The 23,211-nt window shown below is 38.5% G+C and overlaps 2 protein-coding genes across 2 annotated transcripts; both read left to right on the top strand.

The window, feature by feature from the left end:
* Nucleotides 1-8,646: 8,646 nt before the first annotated feature.
* LOC116160268 (zinc finger MYM-type protein 1-like) lies at nucleotides 8,647-10,812 on the top strand. Its single transcript, XM_031473439.1, has one exon. The coding sequence runs from the start codon at nucleotides 8,647-8,649 to the stop codon at nucleotides 10,810-10,812; it is 2,166 nt and encodes a 721-aa protein (XP_031329299.1).
* A 274-nt stretch (nucleotides 10,813-11,086) lies between these two features.
* LOC116160261 lies at nucleotides 11,087-12,688 on the top strand. Its single transcript, XM_031473426.1, has one exon. It carries the CDS (start codon nucleotides 11,087-11,089, stop codon nucleotides 12,686-12,688), a length of 1,602 nt encoding a protein of 533 aa, XP_031329286.1.
* Nucleotides 12,689-23,211: the final 10,523 nt, after the last annotated feature.

Here is a 23,211-nt window from a genome sequence, read left to right as displayed (position 1 = left end):
CCATAGTGAATGTCAGGTAAACTGTTGAATCGATCTTGAACTATTCGCCTTTTGGATGTTTTTGTTTCAATGGATCGTATCCATTTTCTTTTCCTTCTGGAAAAGATAGAGCTCATGACACTGGAGTCACGACCACTGTGACTACTTTTCCACGTTTTCAGATGCCAATCAGGGCCTAAACTGTGGGATAACGCCGCACCCGTTGCTCTCGTTGTTACATTTTAAAAAGCAATATATGTTGCATATGCACTAGGAGGTTCCTTTAGGTGTAAAAATATTATTTATTGTTATGAGGAATGTTATCAATAATCAAGTTATAGTTTGCATATGCAGAAAATTCCCAAAATTCATCAAGGTCTTACCACTTGTTCTCTTCCTGTATAGAAAGCAGTACATAATTTTTACTTGGTGGCATTTTTTAATTAGTTTAAATAGGCAATTAGGCCAGATTTAACCGCCAGTATTTTATTGAAGAAATTGTCAAGGCATTAATTAGTTTATTAGTACCATTGATTAGACTTGGCAATTAAACCACATTGTGGGATCTAGTTGTTATCTGCTATCTTTACTACACGAAGAAAGAAGCCAAACACCTGGTAAGATCTTGTATAATTAGCGCTCTATAAAGTAAATTATGTCATTATAGCTTATTAGATATAAATGTAACATTACCAACATCGTTACTCATTTCGAATTACACCTGCTACTACGGGATTGTTATATACCATTCGCTTGGGATTCTTGGAAAACCAGCGAAGATACCTAGTGGCATATTGGAGTTCAATCAAAGCTGAAAGAAGTTATCATTATCCTAAGAAAGAAACAGTACATACTTACCTACCTAAACAAGAAGTTTTCATATATGTTAATTTAGGGCTTTCCAGAACGCTGGTCATATCGTATTAGAGCTTATTTATTATTTTATTTATAATTTAATTAATTCGAACTGTGCCACTAGTTGCGCGCAGGTCGTTCTTGCCTTCAGTTTTTTTATTTGTCATCTACAGGGTAGGTCGAGCAAGCGCTTGCTACACCGAACTACTGTGGAATTAAAAATTCATTCTTACGTTGGACTGCGCGGGACAACGTAAGAATGAATCTTTAATTCCACAGTAGTTCGGTGTAGAAAGCGCTTGCTCGACCTACCCTGTATTTGTAATTTAGTGTAATTTAGTGTAACGACTATTTCAGCTAATTGCGGAGATGTTTAAATATGACTAACTCAGCCGGATAATTTGGCTAGATGCAAATAAAAGTATTATAAGATTTCAGGGCGCCAGGTCCTATGCCTAGAAATTGACCTCTAATGGACCAATCAGAGGGACAGTTCCACAATCAAGCTGTCCAAGTAATTCCCAATAATTTGTTCCAAAATAACCGATTTATTAGCTCACGGACTAGTAAAAAAAATAATAATAGCTGGTAAATAAGGTGTGTATATTAAAATTTAAATAAAATAGCAATTTGTTGGCTACAGATATACAGCAAAATATAAGGAAAAATATAGATTCAACACTTTCCAGAGTTGGCTTTACATACAGCCATATAAGTCGCGCAAACGAACAATTAACATAAAAAAAATAAAAATTAATTAAAGCTACTCACCGTTTGTCCCGCGCAGTCCAACGTAAGAATGAATTTTTAATTCCACAGTAGTTCGGTGTAGCAAGCGCTTGCTCGACCTACCCTGTAGATGACAAATAAAAAAACTGAAGGCAAGAACGACCTGCGCGCAACTAGTGGCACAGTTCGAATTAATTAAATTATAAATAAAATAATAAATAAGCTCTAATACGATATGACCAGCGTTCTGGAAAGCCCTAAATTAACATATATGAAAACTTCTTGTTTAGGTAGGTAAGTATGTACTGTTTCTTTCTTAGGATAATGATAACTTCTTTCAGCTTTGATTGAACTCCAATATGCCACTAGGTATCTTCGCTGGTTTTCCAAGAATCCCAAGCGAATGGTATATAACAATCCCGTAGTAGCAGGTGTAATTCGAAATGAGTAACGATGTTGGTAATGTTACATTTATATCTAATAAGCTATAATGACATAATTTACTTTATAGAGCGCTAATTATACAAGATCTTACCAGGTGTTTGGCTTCTTTCTTCGTGTAGTAAAGATAGCAGATAACAACTAGATCCCACAATGTGGTTTAATTGCCAAGTCTAATCAATGGTACTACTAAACTAATTAATGCCTTGACAATTTCTTCAATAAAATACTGGCGGTAAAATCTGGCCTAATTGCCTATTTAAACTAATTAAAAATGCCACCAAGTAAAAATTATGTACTGCTTTCTATACAGGAAGAGAACAAGTGGTAAGACCTTGATGAATTTTGGGAATTTTCTGCATATGCAAACTATAACTTGATTATTGATAACATTCCTCATAACAATAAATAATATTTTTACACCTAAAGGAACCTCCTAGTGCATATGCAACATATATTGCTTTTTAAAATGTAACATCGTTTGGTAATTAAAAGTTTTCGTATAATTTACGCGTTTTCCGCCACTAAAATTTGCAACAAGGCTCATGTATCTGAAATTTTGTATATTCATTATTTATTACAAGTATTGATATTTACAAACACTTTACCTTTCTGCTTGATTGGTTGTTTGATTATAAGCGACTTGATTGGCCTTATTTATTAATGGATCGAGGATTTTTTAATTTCTGCTAGAAATTCTTTCGGAAATTCTGGTATTAAATCGGTTTCGCCACTAGCCCTTTTTTTTTACAAAATTGGTCACTAAAATGTGAATCAAGTAATATTGAATGATATCGCAAGGCGGTACCTGTAGCCAGTATGTCGTCCAAAAATATGGTATGGGGCATTTGTTATTTCTTCACCCAATGTACTCGAATCAGAACAATTTCGTTTGATAGATGTTCTCACACCTTTTACCCATCGCTCAATTCTAGCTATACCCTGATCTTTCTCCTTTAAGAGCTTTCTAACATGCACGGGGTAAACAGTACTGACCGATAATTTGTGGAGTTTATCGCTTACGCATCGCGTCATGTGGTTGGCGCATTCTATTTTTACTACAAATCGACCATGGTACTCTCTCAACTATCCGAGCATACACACTAGTCACCGTCACCTGTAATGTATTTCAATTTTTAACTCAAATCTTCATGTAAGTACCTATAGCTGTATTAGAATTCAAGCATTGGTTACTTTAAATAGTGTAATCTTAAGATTGAGCAAAAAAGCGACCATCGGCCGTTTTCTGGCTTTGCCCCAAACATATATAATAATAATAATAATAGTTTATTGTCCTACAGAAAAAGAATCCATTTCCAGGACAATTAGCACAAGTTAACATAACAAAATATATCTTTACACAAATATACCTTGAAATAACAAAGAAAGAGAAAACCTAATAAATCTTTACTGAATATAAAATCTAAAGTAAATCACTAAACTCAAACTAAATCCAATAGCGCTAAGATATCATTTTAGGAATGGAAATTTATATCTGCCAACCTAGGTAATTTATTAAACAACTTAACAGAGTAATATATAGGAGATTTAAACAGCAAATTGGTGTTAGGTGTTGGAACAAAGAAAGTGGAGTTACTACGGGAAAAATAAGGAGGAACATAAAAGGAGAGAAGTGCGACTAGGTCAGGACAGTCGATCTTACCATATCGGATGGTGACTTGAACAACGCACCATAGGAATTTCAATAGTAATTTTTTAATTTCTGATTATTGACTTCCCTAATTATTTTAGAGATAAAGTCTATTTAAATTCCTATGGTGCGTCCATCAAGTCACCACCCCCTATATCTAAACCTTACCAATTATATACTTATACGTTAACTGGTGCTGCTCTATGATAATAATAATAATAATCCTTTATTTGCTCAACAGAAAGACATAACCTTTCCAATTTCAGAGCAAAATCAACATTTTACAACTTGCCAGAGTAGAATAGAGTTAAAAATAAATATGTCTAGTAATATTGATGATAGTACTTAAACTACCGAAACCAATAACAAAAAACAGTCAAACAAACAAAGAGAAAAAGAAAAAATTATCTATCGGCCCTCTTGAATAATTACTAAGTGCGACTAATAATACTAAAAGTTTAATTAATCATAATTGATTATAGGAAAAATAATGTGCTATTAAAATTAATTACTGTTAATGTTAATAACCGAGCGTAACATTTCCGGTAAAGAACTGTAATGAAGATCACAATTTTGTGAAATTAAATTAAAATGATAAGAGATAATAAATAATGGATTTTTGCGCAACAAATTAGATTTAGGAGTGGGGTTTGTAAAGGTACTAGCATTTCTATTAATGCGCACCGGAACGGTGAAGTTTAGGCCAGTTAATAAGTGCGGACAATCAATTAAATTATGGATTAAGCCAAACAAAAATTTTATACTATTTATTTCTCTGCGACATTTCAGTGACAATACGTCAAATCTAGAAATTAATTGTATCTTTCATGGTATTCTTCTAATTAAAGGTCTCAACGAAAGGAACCGTTTTCTACCAGCTACTGCTCTTCTTTCTGTTCTCTTATAAAAAGAATGGAGGGGGGGGGGGGGGAACGGGATTTATTACTAATTTTTGTTGGAAAAAATGCGCTTCATCTGCACAATTTATACTTGTTATATTGTAAGTTAGTTCCAGAACGAGTACGTACTATATTGATGAAGTTTTTTAAGTTACTTTTTACAAACACTATTTCATAGATATACAAACCAGGAAATGTGTGAATATGGTTTGTGATAAATATTGGACGACATGACTCGCGATAATCCAGTTCAAATATAATGCGAACCAAAAACACGACTCGTTGAAAAAGTTCTTCAGAAAATAAACACCTTAACGAGAATACAAACATGAAATAATTTTGAATTTCTGAACATATAAAAAATTCTTGCTTAAAATACTAATCTAAATAATTTTTAACATCAATCATCAAAAACAAAAAGAGTACATAATTCTTATCAACGGAACATAGAACAAAAAGCAGTGAAAGTATATTCCTGTCTATTGATTTTTAAGATCTTTAATTGAGCATATGGTGAACTCTTCCGCTCCGTCGTTTGCCACTTGTGTATTGATTTTTATGTCTTGATAATTGTCGAAGGACCACTCCGATTAAGGAGAATAATATGCAAATTTGATGAACTAAATGAACTGTATTGAATTTACTGACGGTACGTTATGACATTTATTTTTATATTCAAAAACAAACTCTAATAATGAAAACTACATTAAAGTAGTTAGAGCGCGTTCGGCTGAAGTCAAGCGATGTACTCGGCTTACGTATTACTTACGGCAAAAGTCTCCAAAAAAATGTTTTTATGAAGGAAACATAATTAGAAATACGATATGAGTGGTATTTTGTACCTCAGCACAATGCAAACGTTATACGTGATTTTTAAAAAGGTATATACAGTAGTCAACTTGACTAGTCTCCCTAGTTTTCGGCCCTGTTTCAAACCTTTGGACACTAAACTTTTGCCGACACACCGCGACTAAATATTCACAGTGTAAGCGGTAAATCCTAAACGAATATATTTATTTTTAATCAAAACGTATGCGAGACGTATGTAAATGTCGGGAAACTAAATAATTTGGCGTTTTACGTGAAGTCGGTGTAGTGGATTTGGTTTTTCGATGTTGGCGTCAGAGATCCCCAGCCGCTATCTTGATCTCGAGCGGATCAGTGTGTCAACAAGACGGTTGCGTGTCTTTATAATTATCGCTGGTTTTGGTGTTCTTTCGAAAGCCACCATGCCTTTTGTGAAGAAAAGTGCGCAGCAGAAGAAGGAGAAGATTGTCCTAGCTCAGTTACTGCGGCACGCCCAGCGTCGCGAGGAAGAGGCCCGGTCAAAGATACGCGTTGAGCAGGAGCAACAGGAACAGGACCCAGGAGCGTCTGTTTGCCTAGGCCGCCGTATTGTAAAACCTCTACTTCTTGGCGAGTCTCTGTGGTGTAATCTGTGCGACCAAGCACTTAGCTTACGTTTTCTTGAAAAGGAGGAACGGCACGGTCTGGCCTCCATCTTTCATGTAAGATGCCACAACTGTTTGGATCTGCACCAGATCAGCACAGACTCGAAAGTCCCTTCTCCCCACGACCTTGGCCATTCGCTGTACGCCGTAAACTTGAAAGCTGCTGCCGGTAAGTTTGCTTGCTACCAAGCTATGGATTTTATAATTGTTATCTCTTTCGCGCAGGGAGAAATTCCTTTTTTTGTAGGTTGGTCTAACCCTATCTTGGTTGCTTTACAGGACTGTGGTTTGGGTGTTGAAGTACTGAACAAGTTCTTCTCTGTGCTGAATCTGCCTCCAGTATATCGATCTACTATAATCCGAGCCCAGGACCGAGTTGGGCCAGTCCTAGCAGAAGTGGTCAAAGAGTCCTGCAGAGAAGCTATTCTGGTTGAGAAAAACATGGCCATGGACATATCCCAGTCACGAAGGTATGCAAATTCCCTTTTGGTTTTCGTCGCCTATGTTTGTTCTGGTTTTTCCAACAGGGAACTAACTTGTTTTCTCCCTGCTTGTCCAGGGTCAGCAGAGGACTGGTTTGATTGTGTTGTATATTTGAAGAATATTTTCATTATCTAATCTATTTGTGTACATTCCAGGACTTTCAGCGAAAATGATAAGGATGCAATGGAGATTAGCCCAGTTCACTCCGAACCTGATGACCCTGCTCCTCAAAATGAGACTACTGATGTAAATTCGACTCCACGCAGAGTCAGGTATGCATTATTATTCGCAAAATCTTCTCTTCAGATCCAATTATTGTATGCACAATTTCTTCTAATATGTTTTTTTAATATCTTCAGCCTCAATGATGCTGTCAGTATTGGTGTCAAGTTTGACATGGGATGGGATAAGAGAGGCAATGGCCGTTCTTACAACAGCCACAGTGGTCGCGGATCGATGATAGGCCTTCACTCAAACAAGAATCTTGGCTATGATGTTGTCAGTAATTCTTGCCGAAAGTGTGCTCTTGGTGCCAAGGAAGGTGATCACAAGTGTGCCAGAAATTATGAAGGTAGTGCCAAGGGCATGGAGCCGCATTCTGCTGTAAAGCTGATAGCACACAACCCAGACCTGAAAGACAGTGGCGTAGCTGGGGGGGTGCGAAAGGGGCGGCCGCCCCGGGCATCACATTAATTGGGGCATCATAATGTGATGCTCAAAACTATAAAAAGAGTAGCCAATGATGCCCCCGGAGGCCGGAATTGCCCGGGGAATGATTATTTTTTTCAAAAAATAATCAGGGCTGAATTTAAAAGCCGCATGCAGTCGCACTAATCGCAGGCGCAGGCCGGCAGGCGATTGAGTCGGCCCCGTGCAACGTTTTGAGTCACTCACCCCACTATTACCGACTTACCGACGCGACGTTCATACGAAACTAACGAATTAACAATTAACGAAACGATACGTTCATCGAAGAGAACGAATCCGCAACAAATAAATTGCTAATTGCACTCTGTCTGTCACACAAGTTTTCGAAATCGTCCACATCAGCTATAATTAACAGTTTGTGTTTGTGGTTACTACGGGAGATTGAAGATTTCGTCGATCATTATTCAGCTTAGTGCTTAGAAGGAAAATAAAAAATCTAACGGAGGAACGTCGTCGTCGTGCCACATGCAAAGAAATCAGGTAAGTGTTTGTTTTTTCGTTGATTTGAAATTGAAGAACAAGAAGAAACATGCATGCAGAATTTTGAATGACAATGTTTAAAGTGGCGTATATTCATATTCATAATAAAATGAATCCTAAAATATTTTCACGATAAGTCACATCGTTCACTTGTTTTCTTGTTAGTAATTATTGAAGTTTGAATTTCCAAACCACGCGTTAAAACGCCGACTCGCTTTTAAATCGTCTGTATTTTGGAAAGGAATTTTTCTTTTGTTTTAAATATTCAAAAACATTATAGTGGGTATTTGTTCTTAATATTCAGCACAAAATATTTCGAAAATTCGAATTAAAAATCTATGCAAGACCCCTATTAATAATTTGAATTTGCACTTTCTAAAATATTCTGATCCCTCCGTTATTGCGCTATAAATTACTTTATTCTGATTCTGATACTGATTGGTCGCTTCAAGGCCCAATGTAATATGTACGATATTTTGCATGTGTAAATGATTGTTGTTGAATTGAATCAATGTGCTATTTTCAGATGAAGCGACAACAACCGAGTGGTGCACAAAATCGTGCGAAGAAGAGAGCTAGTGAAAAAGAAGCAAAGAAACAGGAAGGATCTATGTTAAAGTTCTTAAATCTGAATCAACCCACTAGTAGTTCAAACGCTGCCACTACAAGAGAGACTGAAACTGAGAGCGAAATTTCTGGTACTGAAGATGCTGTTGAATCCGGTTCTGATCATTCTGAAGAACTGATTGCCGAAAGAGATGTCCCTGAATTTCATCAAGTAAATCCTGAAAACGTTGCTGAAACAGCCAACTCGTCTGACAGTTCAATAGGAGAACAAGGTACTCCTGGTGACCCGAGTATCGACGCTCAGGGTTCCCAACCCACTGATGAGCGAAGCGAACATGACTTGATGGATATTGGCAAATGGCCTTTGCGCATTTCGGACAACTTTCGTATGCAAGCAGTCGTCATGGGTTCGAAACGAATTCAGTACATGGATCACTCATTCCAAGAAACTGAAACAGTTTATAAGGATGGTGAAACTGGTGAAAGACGGAAGCTGACTAAAACTTGGTTCTTCAAGAAGATGCCAAATGGGGAGAAAGTACCCAGGGAATGGTTGTGTTATTCTCCATCCAAGAAATCCGTATACTGTTTCTGCTGTCGGCTTTTCCCTGGGCTTTCATCCCTGGAAACTGCTTTTGCATCTAAAAGTGGATTCAGCGACTGGAAGAAACTTTCCCCACGTGTACCCAACCATGAATTGAACCCTGCTCATCAACAATCTCTCGTTCTGTGGAAACAACTGGAGCTGCGTCACCGAACTGGGACGACAATCGACAGAATTGCCGAAGAAGAGATTCAGAAAGAGAAAGAAAAATGGCGTAATATTCTTACTCGAGTACTTGACATCATACGGTTTTTGTCGAAACAAAACTTGGCCTTCCGAGGCCACCGAGAAACCGATACTCCTGATGTAGCGACGAATAAGGGAAATTTTATAGAACTGGTGAGATTGCTGTCGAAGTACGATCCAGTTCTCAGAGAACATATGCTGAAGATTGATTTGAAAGCGGAGCGCACAAGTTACATGTCGCCGCAAATACAAAACGAGTTAATTGGTTTACTGGGGGATCATGTGAGGAGCCGTATATTACAGCGAGTGAAAAATGCCAAGTATTTTTCAATAATTTTTGACAGTACGCCAGACATTTCTCGATTGGATCAGACTTCCCAAGTACTTCGCTACGTTGTTGTGGAAGGTGACCATGTGAGCGTTGAGGAGTCTTTTATTGAATTTATCGACACGAAAGACAAACATGCTGCTGATATCGCTTCTATGATTCTGGAGAAGCTCAAATCGGATGGACTGGATATAATGAACTGCAGGGGTCAAGGCTACGATAATGCAGCGGTTATGAAAGGCCAACATTCGGGGGTACAAAAAAGAATCAGCGATGTCAATCCTAAAGCGCAATTTATTGCCTGTTCGAACCACAGCTTGAACTTGGCAGGAATACATGCCGCTCAAGCCGAAGTTAATTCCGTCACGTTTTTCGGCACGCTGGATCGTCTGCATTCTTTTTTCTCTTTATCAACTCATCGCTGGGATGTGCTTTCAACAACTACTGGGACCAGTTTGAAACGATTAGTTGACACTCGTTGGAGTTCTCGTGGCGAGGCAGTCAAGATGGTCAAAAACAACTTCGAGAAGATATTGGAGTCTTTGGAGATTCTAACTGGAATAAACGAGAATGCAGATACAAGGGCTACAGCTGGAGGTTTGTTGGTATCTCTTCAATCGTTCACTTTTCTGACATACCTGGGGTTTTGGGAGCCAGTACTAGCGGAAGTGAACGACGCTCAGAACTACATGCAGCAACGGGGTTTGAGTTTGCGTGACTGCGCGTCCAAAATGAAAGCATTGAGTGACTTTCTCGATTCCGCCAGAGAAAACGTTGCAGATACCTCTCTGAGCTTCGCTGAATCATTGTGTACTAAACTAGGAATCACAACGGAACCTCAGCGTCGAATTCGTCAGAAGAAAAAAATGCCTGGAGAAGAGGCTTCTGATTCTGGTTTGTCCTACAAAAACGAACTTCGAAGGGAAATCTGCGCGTCAGTTGATAGGATCAAACAAGAAATAGCAACTCGCTTCGAACAACTTCAGGATGTAGCTCAGAAGTTCGAGTTTCTCTCTCCAGCAATATTACTTGACGAAGATCTCAGCATCGATCTCTCCAACGCTCCTGACGATATTGACCGAACTGAATTCGTGATCGAGAGAAAGCGATTACAGACTTTCGTAACGGCATCAAATGAGAAAGAGAGTTTGAAACATCTTGGACCTCTTGAACTTCTGACATTCATTCATCAGCATCGATTGTCCGACTCCGTTCCGAACATCAATATCATGCTTCGTATATTTTTAACCATGGGAGTCAGTGTAGCTACGTGCGAGCGAAGTTTCTCGAAACTGAAACTTATCAAGAATTACCTTCGGTCTACCATGTCAAATTTGAGATTGAATAGTCTTGCTATAATGTCTATTGAACATGAGCTGGTCGATAAAATTAATTTCGATACTATCATTGACGACTTCGCTAGTCGTAAAGCTCGCAGAGTGCAATTGTGATCGGAATTGTGTCTTGTTATACATTATCAAATTGACAAATTACAGTTTTAGACTAATAAAGTTGTTTACATTCGAACTTTGTTGTTTTTCGCGAACTTGGGGGCATCAAATTAGCTGTCCGCCCCGGGCAGTAAATTCCCTAGCTACGCCACTGCTGAAAGAACCTGGGGTTGTGGTTGGCCAGTTCATCGGAGACAGAGACTCCTCCACCATAGCAGCGCTTCTCAGAGAGTGTTCTACACCCATTGAGAAAGTGGTCGACTTGAACCATAACATGTCTGGTTTCAACAATGCTCTCTACAAGTTGAAGACAACACATAAGTGGCTACAAACTTCTCACATTGCCCATCTGAAGAGACAACTTGGATATGCCATAAAACAGAACAAAGGCGATGTCGAAGGCGTTCGTGCTGCCATCATGAACATTGAGAATCACAGCTTCGGAGAGCATGAAGAATGCAGTGACCGGTGCAAAGCCAAAGAAGACCCTGACAACTATGTTTACAAGGGTCTTCCGAGGCAGAAGAAATTCAGTGAGACTGATCAACCTGGATGGCGTGCTGCTCTTCATGTTCTTCTGTCTGGACAAGCAGCGATGGCCCACACACTGGCTCCTTGTGGTTCAACTCAACAAAATGAGAGTTTTAATCACATGTGTGTTACTCGTGCTCCCAAATCAAGACACTATTGTGGCACGGAAGCAAACTTTTTCCGTGTCTCAGCTGCTGTGTGTGAGAAGAACTTGGGATCGACGTACGCTGAGGCTGTCTTCCAGAAAGCAACATTGTCGCCCTCTGTATTCAGAACTAGAGAGAAACTTCAACACCGTAAAATGGTCAAAGCTCTTTCCCAAGCCAGGCCTGACATCAAGGCAAGACGTCTCCATAACAAAATGAAGAATAGTTGGAAAGCAACAAACAATAATGAAGGCCTGACATACGAGAGTGGCATGGGCAATGTTATGGAACGTGCTTCTGCAGCGGTTTCTGTCGGCAGTGCCTGGTTGCCTGATGCTCTCCAACCGACTGAAAGTTGTGTCCCAGTCATCATCGATTTGGAAACAACTGGTTTTCAAGCTGCTGATGAAATTGTTCAAATTGCCGTCAAGTGTGGAAGCATGGAGAAGTCCTGGTATATGATCCCCAAAAAGAACTTTCATGTGAAAGCAGCAGAGGTGACTGGTCTCAAAATGACAGCCGGGAAGCTTTATCACCATGGCGTCTGTGTTTCCACAACTCCTCCGAAAGAAATTGTGAACCAGCTGTTACATTTTCTGCAGCAGTGTGGCGACTCTGTCTTCTTGGTTGGGCACAATATCATCCGCTTTGATGCCCCAAGATTAATAAAGTTTCTCAAAGAGCACGGTGAAGTAAAAGCTTTTGCTGAGTGTGTTGCCGGGTTTTCTGATACAATGCCTCTCTTGAAGCAAGGCAAAGTGTGCAAGCAGTCAGCATTAGCGGAAACCTACCTCACTGGTCCATACTGGGAGGAGTTGCATAAGTCAGCTCACAATGCTGTTACTGACTGCTCCGTGCTCGATAGACTTCTGAATCAGTCATCCATCAAAGTATCTCCAACCCGTGTCCGAGAAAATATGGTGACCTTCAGAGACTTCTTGAAGCGTCAAGCTGAACTCAAAAGGAGAAAAGCTATTATGCCTTCTCTTGAGGCTCTTTTTTCTGTCGGAGTCAGCAAGGCTATGGTTGGAAAAATGGCTGCAGCAGGTGTCACCATAGAAGAGCTGAAGAGGGAGTACGACGCTAACAAAGTGCAGGGGCTAACTGTCTGCCTTGGAGTCCAAGTAGACGGCAAACCTCGCGTCACAACACAGAAAAAGACAATAGAAAAACTGGAGCTCTTCTTCAGTGGTAAATAGTGGTAATAATTCTATGAGTACAACTACCCATCCCAACTAACTATATATCTAATTATTTCTTGTTTTTGTCTTCTCAAGGTGCAGCTTCAAAACAGTGACTGAATACCATATTGACAACATTTCAATGAAGATATTTTCACTTGACATACCAACACTATGTTGGTGAATGATATCTTACCAAAGCTGCGCTACAATACAGCTCCAATTATTATTACAAATTGTTTCCTAGTCAATTACGGTGCCTATTCCATGTAAGTAAACTTTTATCATGAAAAGAAACATTATTTTATGGCTCTAGTAACTATACAATAAATTATTTATAATAATAATATGAATGCTGTTTAACAACCTTACCACTGCATTTCAAAGCTTCGGGAATGATATCCAGATCTACTACTACTAATAATAATCTCTAGATTTCCGATGTGTGTGTGAGGGTGTGTGTGAGGGTGTGTGAGGGTGTGTGTGTGTGTGTGTGAAATTTTTAAATATTTTTTTTAGGACCCTACATAACTTCACCAGACGCAGACACTAATCGTTACTTGATTTTAATCCGTGCGATTAGTTAACCAGGCTGGACCTGAGTTCTCACAAGAAACAACGACCATAATAATAATAATAATAAACGTCATTATAGGCAGATCAATGAGACAGGCTGGTCTTGCGGTCAATTTGGAACCTTCAAATATGCGTGGCCTGTCAAAATAGCCCCGTCAAAATGGCCCCGTCTAAATAGCCCCGTCAAAATGGCCCGCACACAAAACAGCCCCGTCATAATCGCCCCGTCTAAATAGCCCACATAGAAACAATACTGGTTCAATTTATTCCTTAGTACGCACTTTCCTTAAGACGGCAAAATAAACCTTAATAAAAGAAAACAAATTTTATTGTGAAAAAAAGTATACAAAATTCAAATACAAAGTACAATACAAAAATTTCCTGTACGCACAAAATATCCTAGAACCACTAAATAAAACCCAAAACCGAAAACCAATGAATAATCGCAAAACTTAATTCACCATGATGTTATATCTCCATATTATGTGAAATTCCTCTGAGGTAATCCATAACAGCGGTATTGTCGTAATTGTCGGTCAGTACCTCCAGTCTTCGATTTAGCTGCACGTACTTCCGTTTTGACGATTCCGGATGTTGAATACCAGCGGTTATGCGGGTGTGTAGTATTTCAACATGATCCTGTTCTTTCTTAAATTGATTAGTTAACAAACATAAATATGCGATTAGGGTCTTCTGCACCTGAATCCCATAAAAGGAAATTCGCATTTCTGGAAGTAGTTTGCAAAGCTGCAGGGATTGTAATATCAGCAACGGCTGTTGGATTGGGATATGGCTGCTCTGCACGGTTTCTAACCCGTTCAATTGCTCTTTGGGATGCGGTATACGTCGTCAAATGAACTGATGCCCCTAGCGCTAACCCATTGCTGCAGTGTTGTATGATCTGCCGAGGGTTTTCTACACAGTTTGCTGCTCTCACTTTCATTTCTGCAACACATTTAACCGCCGCCATGTTCTTTTCTGGATTTGGAGCATGGTTATGTTCTGTGATAACATTAATCACGTCGCCTCTGGACACTTTTAATCGTCCACTGCAGTTTAGAGTAACACATCTCCACGATATGCTGCCATCTGCATTCGTTCGAGCTTGTCGATACCGCTGCCCATCTATCAACAATAACTCCTTTCCTTTCTGTGACACTATTTTCTCCATTATACTCTTTGATTATACAAAAAACTGGCAACCGTGACACAGACAACACTAAATTGATTTATTTAACAATTTATCAGCCCTTTATATAGATTTCAAACTCATTAGGGGCTAGTCGATTATTTAATTACACCCATCCAATGCTTAAGGAATTTAGAAATTTTTGGCCTTGAGAACTATGTACCTACTCGCAATTAAGTCACCGTAGTAAACTAACATTAATGGGCACAATTTGATAATTGGCAATGCATTCCATTATGATTTGCAATTGTACCAAGTTAATGATCAGTTAATTAATCACCAGAAAATGTATTAGGTACCACTTTGATTAGAAAAGTAAAAATAATAATTAACATATTTTTATAAAGCTACTTTATAAATAGATATAATATAGTATAATAAATCCGTATGGATAAAACAACTTAAATCCCAACGGAATGTCTCCAAGTGGCTCGCCACTGGACTAATACATAGTATCTAGGCGAAGTCCTGCACTACTTATAGTTATAGGAATAACATTTATGGAGGCTATTATGACGGGGCTATTTTGGCAAGGCCATTCTGGCCGGGCTGTTATGACGGGGTACCTCAAATATGATACACAATGACAGAAGGCGTCCAGATGAGAGAACATTGCAACCATGAACGCAAGGAACTTGGGATGTTACTATAAGAGATACTTTCGCTCATGGATATCGACGACTAGCACTAGCGGGAGTTGGAGCGATAATACGCAAAGCAGGGTCAGATAAGAAAACCAAATATCACACACTTTTAGAAAACAAACATTTCTTCACTATTGGATTGGAGTCAAGTGGTGTGTGCAGTGTGGGGACAGGAAGCACTGACCCTCACCAAACAATTAGGACAAATAATACAAGAGACCATTGGAGACCCAAGATCTACCACCTTCTTACGCCAGAAGATCGCTCTCGAAGTGCAAAGAGGGAATGCAGAAATGATATTACGAAATATACATGACAGTAATCACGTATAAAATAAAATATTGTAATAATTAGAATAACTTGATAATATTTAATAAAGACATAATAATAATAATAATAAGCGACGTACAGACACAGACACTAATCGTTACTTTCCTTCCTTCCCCTACCTTCCAATTACAGGACATTTAACACAGATAATATAGAGGCGATACAAGTAAATAGGAAAGTGCATTTTATTCTTCTATCCTCTAAACTACTAACATGAAATAGGTTTAGTAAAGTTTCATGACAAAACCCTCTAGGAGAATAATGACCTTCAGTTTTATAATATAAGAATTTTAAGAATCTCCTCTGAACATGCTCGATCAAATCAATATTAGTGGAAAAGTCATCAGATTTGAACGCCTGCTGCATAGCGCGCCGCCAGAGCAGACGCCGCGCCGGCGGTAAATATCTTCTTTATTTCATCATGAATATGTACCTTTCCGTGCATATTTAGATTCGTCACAAAATTTCGCTTCGAATGAGACCCATCTCATTTAAGTCTTGATACAAACACCTTCGCTAGTACAAAAAAACCGTGTCTGTCCATAAGAGCCCATGTTAAAATACCCTGTCTTTACTGTCAAATATCTCAGAAACGGCACATAGGATCTCTTTTTTATTTTGACCATTGGAAAGTGCGTCTCTCAGAGAATAAGTGACCAAATTTTCATCAACTTCTTGTTACTTTTACCTAGGCGCTCTAACTACTTTAAATTAGTGCAAATTGCACAACTTGCACCATTTGAAAATGACAGTGCGAGCCATCAAGTTTAGCAAAAAGTTTCTATGATCTTGGCACTCATCCTCGCTATTAAACTGCGAGAAATGTTCATTAATTTCCTCTACAACTTTGTGGTAGATATGCAGCCCCAATTTCCGCCTCTCAGGTCTGGATTTTAAACACCTAATAATGATTTTTATAGATACCTCTACAACTCTATTAAAGAATTTCGTAGGCGCCCTTAATCCAATTGAACTCTCGAACTTATTATCGTAAGTTTTTCGTAAAAGAAATAACTGCTTCGTATCATTTAAGTCAATAGTGTCTAAAAGCAATAGTTCACTACAAATTGCACAACCGAACTTGTCCACACACGTTTTTCCTAAATAACCAGCAAAGTACACTGTGGCGCAATCTTCGAGGGTAACTTCTTCGACGTTACTTGATGGTGATGATACAGCAGACGACGACGAAGACGGAGAAGAACACGCTTCATCTACATCAGAAACAGCTGTATTTCTTAACGCTGTTGGGTTACATGGTTGTTCACAAGTTAAGTTTTCGCTTAGCATTTCGTCTCTACCTATCTTCCACGTAGCTAGATGTGTCAGGGGGTTGCATTAAATTTGCGAGAGTTATTATTCTATAACTAGTTCGGACTCTTGATGAAGGATTTCTGTTGAAACCCCCTCGTTGTCTAATGCAAGAACAGAAATTTTGTAAAACGTCTTGGTTTAACCTAGACGTTAATAAATATTCTTCTTCATTAGATATTTCATCTGAAAACAAGGAAATAACGAAATTTATATTTAAACAGAATGCCAATTATTAATTATTCAATTTGTTTCAGCTAGACAACCACCTATCTTGTTTTTTTAGGATCTATCGATTTGCGTAGCCGATTTTGTTACGTCAGATGTGTATGAGAGGAATCTGGAAGACAAAGAAAATACAGAAAATGTTAATATGGAACATTCAGACCCAGACGATGATGTGCCTCTTTTGAAAATTAAATTTCGTTCTACAAAAAATACACAAGAATGTACAAAACAAATAACTAAATGTTCTACTATTTTGAATACTTCCTTACCTAGCACTTCATCGTGCAGTGCAGCCACACCCTCTACATCCCAAAATATAGTTGCCCATCAACCTCCTGATACTTCTGATCTTTCTCCAAAATCAACACCTTTGGTTCACTCGGATACCGATGTTCCTGAGCAACCTACTACTCCTCCTGAACAAGTCAGTACAATGGGGGCGGAGAATCATTATAAATCTCCTTGGGAACTCAAACCAATTCCAAAATACAATAGACCTGAATCGTCTAAACCAAGAAAGCGGCAGAAGGCAACAGTAATAACATCCACTCCCATTAAAAACATGCTGGAAGAGAAGGAACAAGAGGCCGAAAAAAAAGAGGAAAATAGAAGAAAAAGAAAAGAAAAAGTTATTAATGCAAGAATCAATTTGTCGAACAAGTCCAGTAACAGGAAACAGAAGGAGGACGTTTTTTGCCCTGGTTGCTCAGAGTTGTTTACAGACCCTCCTTTAGAAGATTGGATCCAGTGTGCAATGCTTGGTGGCATGAAGCATGTTCCGATTACGAGCAAGGAAAGTTTATTTGTGACATGTGTCATGATTAGCCATCTTACCCCAATAGGGTCGCCAGCTTACCTCATAGGTGGGGTAAGATGAAAAAAAAAACCAAAATTAGATTTTTTTTTGTTTTGGAATAGAAAAACTTTTTTGTTGTTGTGTCATTATCTTATGATTGTACACACATTAACTTACGTGTATAATTTTCCTTAATATAATGTTTATTTCGGTTTTTATGGCAGTTTTCCTTAAGGTCGTCAACTTACCCCACACTCCCCTAGACATTTCATCTAGGCATAACACGCATTTTTTGTCTCTTCTTTGCATAGCTGCCGTTTTTAATCTAACCTGAGTCATAAACTGCATATTAAATCCGGTTCGAAAATGCGAAGCACCTATCCATCGTTTTATAGCTAACGAAAGCAGTACAAATCCTGGTAACAAAAACAAATATTCAAAATTGGGTATTTCTTCATAAGCTTTAGAAGTGTTAGATCTCCTGCCTCCCAATAGCACAGATTTAAACACTCAATCTGTGCCAATAGTACAAAAACACGGACAACAACAAAAGGTTGGACCTAAAGTGAATGAGACAATTTTCCTGCAGACGCTTGAAGTAAAATATAATAGACATCTTACTTTTCAATGTTGCAAAACGACGGCAGTATATTAAGGGCAGTTTACTTGCTGGGCGGCAAATTTAGTCGGAGAACGAATAATTCTTTGAAGATCTGTATCTTTTGAAATAAAAAATTTACGAAAAAGAAGTATATAAGAAAGATGTCTCAACAGGCTATTTCCCAATGAAGTCGCCATGAAATTCAATTGGGAAGGATTAAGATCCAAAAAAAATCACAGTAGAAAATATGTGAGAACTTATTTTTTGTGTTTTTTCAAATTTATTTGGTTTTTTATAATTAAATTGCATAATGAAATTTGACTTTATATTTCACATTCCAAATTTATCCTGACCTCGCCCCAAAAAAATACGAATCGGACTTTCATAGGAAATCCCAGGGATGTAAGGATGACAAAACCTAAATAGGTCTGAGCAGATCATTTCGTGTATATCCAAAAGTATCTCTTTTAGAAGTCTGTACACGTCCTAAGTACGTACTTCAGTGAATTCAGGATGTCCTGTTGACGACCTGCTTGTCCAATGTTATCCCACAGACGTCCGAAGGTAATCCCAGGGATGTATAGTTACAAAGCTTAAATAGGTCTTAGCAGGCCATTCCATGGATATCCAAAAGTGTCTCCTTTGGAAATCTGTAGACGTCCTAAGTATGTACTTCAGTGGATTCAGGATATCCTATAGACGACCAGCTTGTCCGGTGTCGTTATCCTACGGACTTCCGAAAGGTACACGTGTGCTATCTGGGTAGCAGTCCAAAATAATATTATATTTCCTTCCCCTGCACAAAAGTCCATTAGTTAGAAGGTCTGAGATTTCTGCAACAAAATCAGATAAAGGGCGCGATTCGGGTTTACCATCCCCATGATATATTCCTACAGTCATGGGTGAGATTTGGGGGAAATCTGTCAACGCAATAAGAATGGGCCAAATAGTGAATGTTACTTTGAAGTTTCAAGTTGAAGTTTTTCGTCTTAGTATTATTTATTACTACTAAAACCTCCTCAACGTCAGAACGGACACTTATCAAATATTTCTTGCAGAATTTGATTAACTAGGTACACTGCTCTTAATACATTCCATTTTTGAGAAAATAGAAAAATTTCAAAATTTTATACTAGTAATAAGGTTGTGTTTACGAGGCTACTTTTTACGCGGTCATAAATTGAAATTCTCACAGTAAAAAATAATTTCAGGCCGAATTACTCTGATTGCACATAGTTATCTCAGTAAATTTACGACCGTACTCTTAAATCTGTCTTCCTAGTTAAAAAACAGAGAATAGTGGGAATAATGCACGGTATTTTGCGTAATAATATCGTTAAAACAGTAAACCAAAACTACATAAAAATACGAAAATAAAACATAAGTATCAGCAGTCAATGGAATAAAAAGCCTTTCGACCATATTGTTATTAGATTTCACTCTCACTTGAGAGTGGCGGTAAAATTTGTTACCTCCTGTTAAAAGCCATCTTGAAAAAGGAATAAATATTTAATTTCATTTCCAACTTCATCGCTCTGCAATAAAATTTTAAAGAAACGATCCTTAGAGGATTGCTCGGTCTGCATATTTGCAATTGGAAGAACATTTCGAATGTAGTCGAACAATACAAAACCTATATGCTACGTCATAAGAAGAGTACAATGCGAATCGGTAACGTATTGAATTTTTTTAGTAAGTAATGTCCTAGTGATGACTGCGCGAACAGAAAATAGAAACATTTTTTTAATTGCTGATACATGTTAAAAATAAAATGAAAATTGGGAATGACATTTTCAATTTTACGTGAAATACAATTGCTAATCCCTTAAGTAATTATCCGGAAATGACCGGAGAGCAGCAACATCTGAATACCAAAAAATCGGGTTGAAGAATTTAAACTGCAGGCGACACCTTGTAGAAAAGAATTCAACCTTACGCATTTATCAACACATAGAAGGATGAAATAAGGTTATGCAGTGTAATAAAGCTAAATATTACAGATTTCTGTGTCGACATATCTAATGTGGCTAGTTACTTTCTAGAAATCTTTAGACAAGTGCTTCGAAACTCCGCTTGAAATTTAAGTAGGTAATTTTCGAGCCGAAACGACCATTATAAAGGACACTGCTTTAGGATAGAAAAAGAAAAATTCCCAATTCAAATGTTAGTTGTAGATGGAAGTGTATTCTATATGTCTTAATATAACTGAAGAATGTAAACATAACCACGTTGGTAAACTAAACTGTTAAGCAGCGACTTGAACCTCGAATTACAATTATTTCAATTTTTTCTTTACTGTTAAGTACTTAAATTGAAACAAAAATGGAAGCAATGTTTATATTTGTCAATTTACTTATCATTTTTGTAGAATATTCTCTGTGGTAGGTACTTACTAACCAAAAAAATACAAATTCCGGTCGTCACCGTCTTGCTGTCCTTATCAATAAATAAATAAATAAACCTAGTAAACGTCAAGGAATAGAGTATCGAGAGGACCATGAAACGCGTCTACTAGTAAACAAATAATATTTTTGCGAAAGGCCTGGGTACTTTAAAACATTCAAAAGCAATGTTAAAAGAAAATGCGGTTTGCCTTTCGCATTAAAGGAAATGATACGTGCCGAATTGGACAGGTTGGTGAATTAAAGAATTTTGACGCTGGTTGAATACTTCGACTGGGCGACGCCGATCGTTCCAGTAATAAACAAGTTGTAAATCAGGATATGCGTGTGATGAAAGCGCATTTTTGGTAATGCAAATCAATATTTCATTAACAAAAAAAATTTCGTTTACTCGTTGCCGCCATTGTAACTTGTTCTTGTTTTAAAGTTTGCACGGTTATAGCGGTAAATAGTAAATTGTGTACTGATTTATTTTTGGTTTTGAAAAGTTTTTTCATCTGCGTGTGTCCAGAAAACTTTGGATTATAAAATGGCGACAATTGTTGGCACATGTCGCCATTTTATAATCCAAAGTTTTCTGGACTTTTTTAATCACCTATTGTAAGTACGCTTTTTTTGATTACAAATGTTTAAATTAAATGTTTTACATAGTGGTTCCACTGAGGAAGAGTCGCGATAGGCACTCGAAATATCTGAACTTCCAAATAAATAGTTCAATTTACGTTCATCGTGGCCTAATTTACCCTAACTAATAATACCACCGATTAACCCTACCGAAGGCCGATTACTTCCCATCAATCAAATTTATTCCAACTATATAATACACACGGTGTTTTTTTAAGATGGGTCATACGATAATGTAAAGGCGTTGAGTTATTTAAAATGGGCCTGGGATTCTGGATTACGATAGGAGGGTGAACAGGGTCCACGCGTACTTAGGCCTCAAATTCGGGCCCTTTGCACTACCTCCCTGACTAGGGTCGCCCGACCCATCAACGTCACTCAAGCCATCCCACACGTGAGATGAACCTTAGGACGCTGGAAGAGGAGGCGGCGCTCTAATTGTAGCCATGTCCGGCCAGGATTCCCCCAACATGGATCGTCTCAGTTGGACTAGAGCGGGACATTCACAGAGTATGTGGTGTACCGTCTCGTCGTCTGTGTAACATCGTCTACAAGATGGTGATTCCACCAAACCCATGCAATGCATTTGTTTGTTTAGCTTACAGTGCCCAGAAAGTAAACCCACGAGTAACCTCAGGTTCTTCCTTGATATCCCTGCACAAAAACGCGCCAAGCTACGAGATGGTCCTCTGAATACTTCTCTCGCATGGCGACAATCTAACATCAAGTTCCACCTAGCCCTGTGCTGGGTTTGGGTGTCTTGAGTTATTAGGTTGTTTACAGTTGTAACTGTAAGTGGAAGAGCCGGCTCTGGACCATAAAACGCCTGTTTTGAGGCCAGTCGGGCTAATTTATCGTTCTAGCATGCCCTTTGACCCATACGAGCTCAAGGGTGTTGCTGCTTGCTACTTGCTCTAGTGCATGGTGAGATTCGGAAACCATCCTAGAGGTAATTTTACAGTGACCAAGTGACTGCAAGGCAGCCCTGCTGTCACTTGAGGTTCTGATAGTTTTGTTCTTAATGTTATTAATGTTATGCATAAGAACTTTTCTTGCACTAAGCGTTAATCTTACTAACTCTGACCAGAATACAGTAGGAAGTTTGCCTAGTGGTTGGGTGATATGGAAGTTCAGTTCTTTGGAGTAAATACCAGTGCATGTTCCTTGCATTATCTTAGATCCATCCGTGAAGATGAATATATCTGGTTGGGATGCCATATTCTCATCAAAAAAGATGTGATAGTTTTTCCCTAATATGAATTGAGGAGTGAGCGAGTCCGATCTCCAATCTAGGATAGGCAGTCGCTTGATCGCCTCGCCCAGAATTCGGGAGTGGCCCCCCTCACTGCCTTTGCTATTCAACAACCCCTGTGCAGGCAAGGCACGCTAGTCTTTGCACATGATTTAAGGAGTGCTACTGTTGTGGCGAGTCTGGTTCTAGGCCACCAGACAATTGCTCCATAACAGAACATAGGTCTAATCACGGCAGTGTACAGCCACAGAACAGCCTTTGGGGATGGTCCCCAAATTTTTCCAATAGCGCGGCGACTTTGCCAGAAAGCCCTATTTGCTTTTTCGGCTATGAGCTGGATATGTTTGCTCCAATTCAGTTTTTTGTCGAGTGTGATTCCTAGATATTTCACTGACTGAAAATTGAAGGTGTTTTTGGAATAGCAGGGAAGATCGAAGACCCTCTAGTAGAGGGCCTCTACCTTTCTTTATCTTGTGAAGAGAACTAGCTCCGTTTTTGTCTGGTTGATGGACAAGAAGTGTTCCCCACACCATTCTTCGGTTACTGTAAGAGCTGATTGCATCAGTCTGCATAAAGTAGCTTCAAATT

This window comes from Photinus pyralis, unplaced genomic scaffold (genome assembly GCF_008802855.1).
Source record: "Photinus pyralis isolate 1611_PpyrPB1 unplaced genomic scaffold, Ppyr1.3 Ppyr1.4_LG1, whole genome shotgun sequence".
NCBI lineage: Eukaryota > Metazoa > Arthropoda > Insecta > Coleoptera > Lampyridae > Photinus > Photinus pyralis.
Note: the sequence above shows the minus strand (reverse complement) of the source record. Positions and strands in the feature narration are given on the sequence as shown.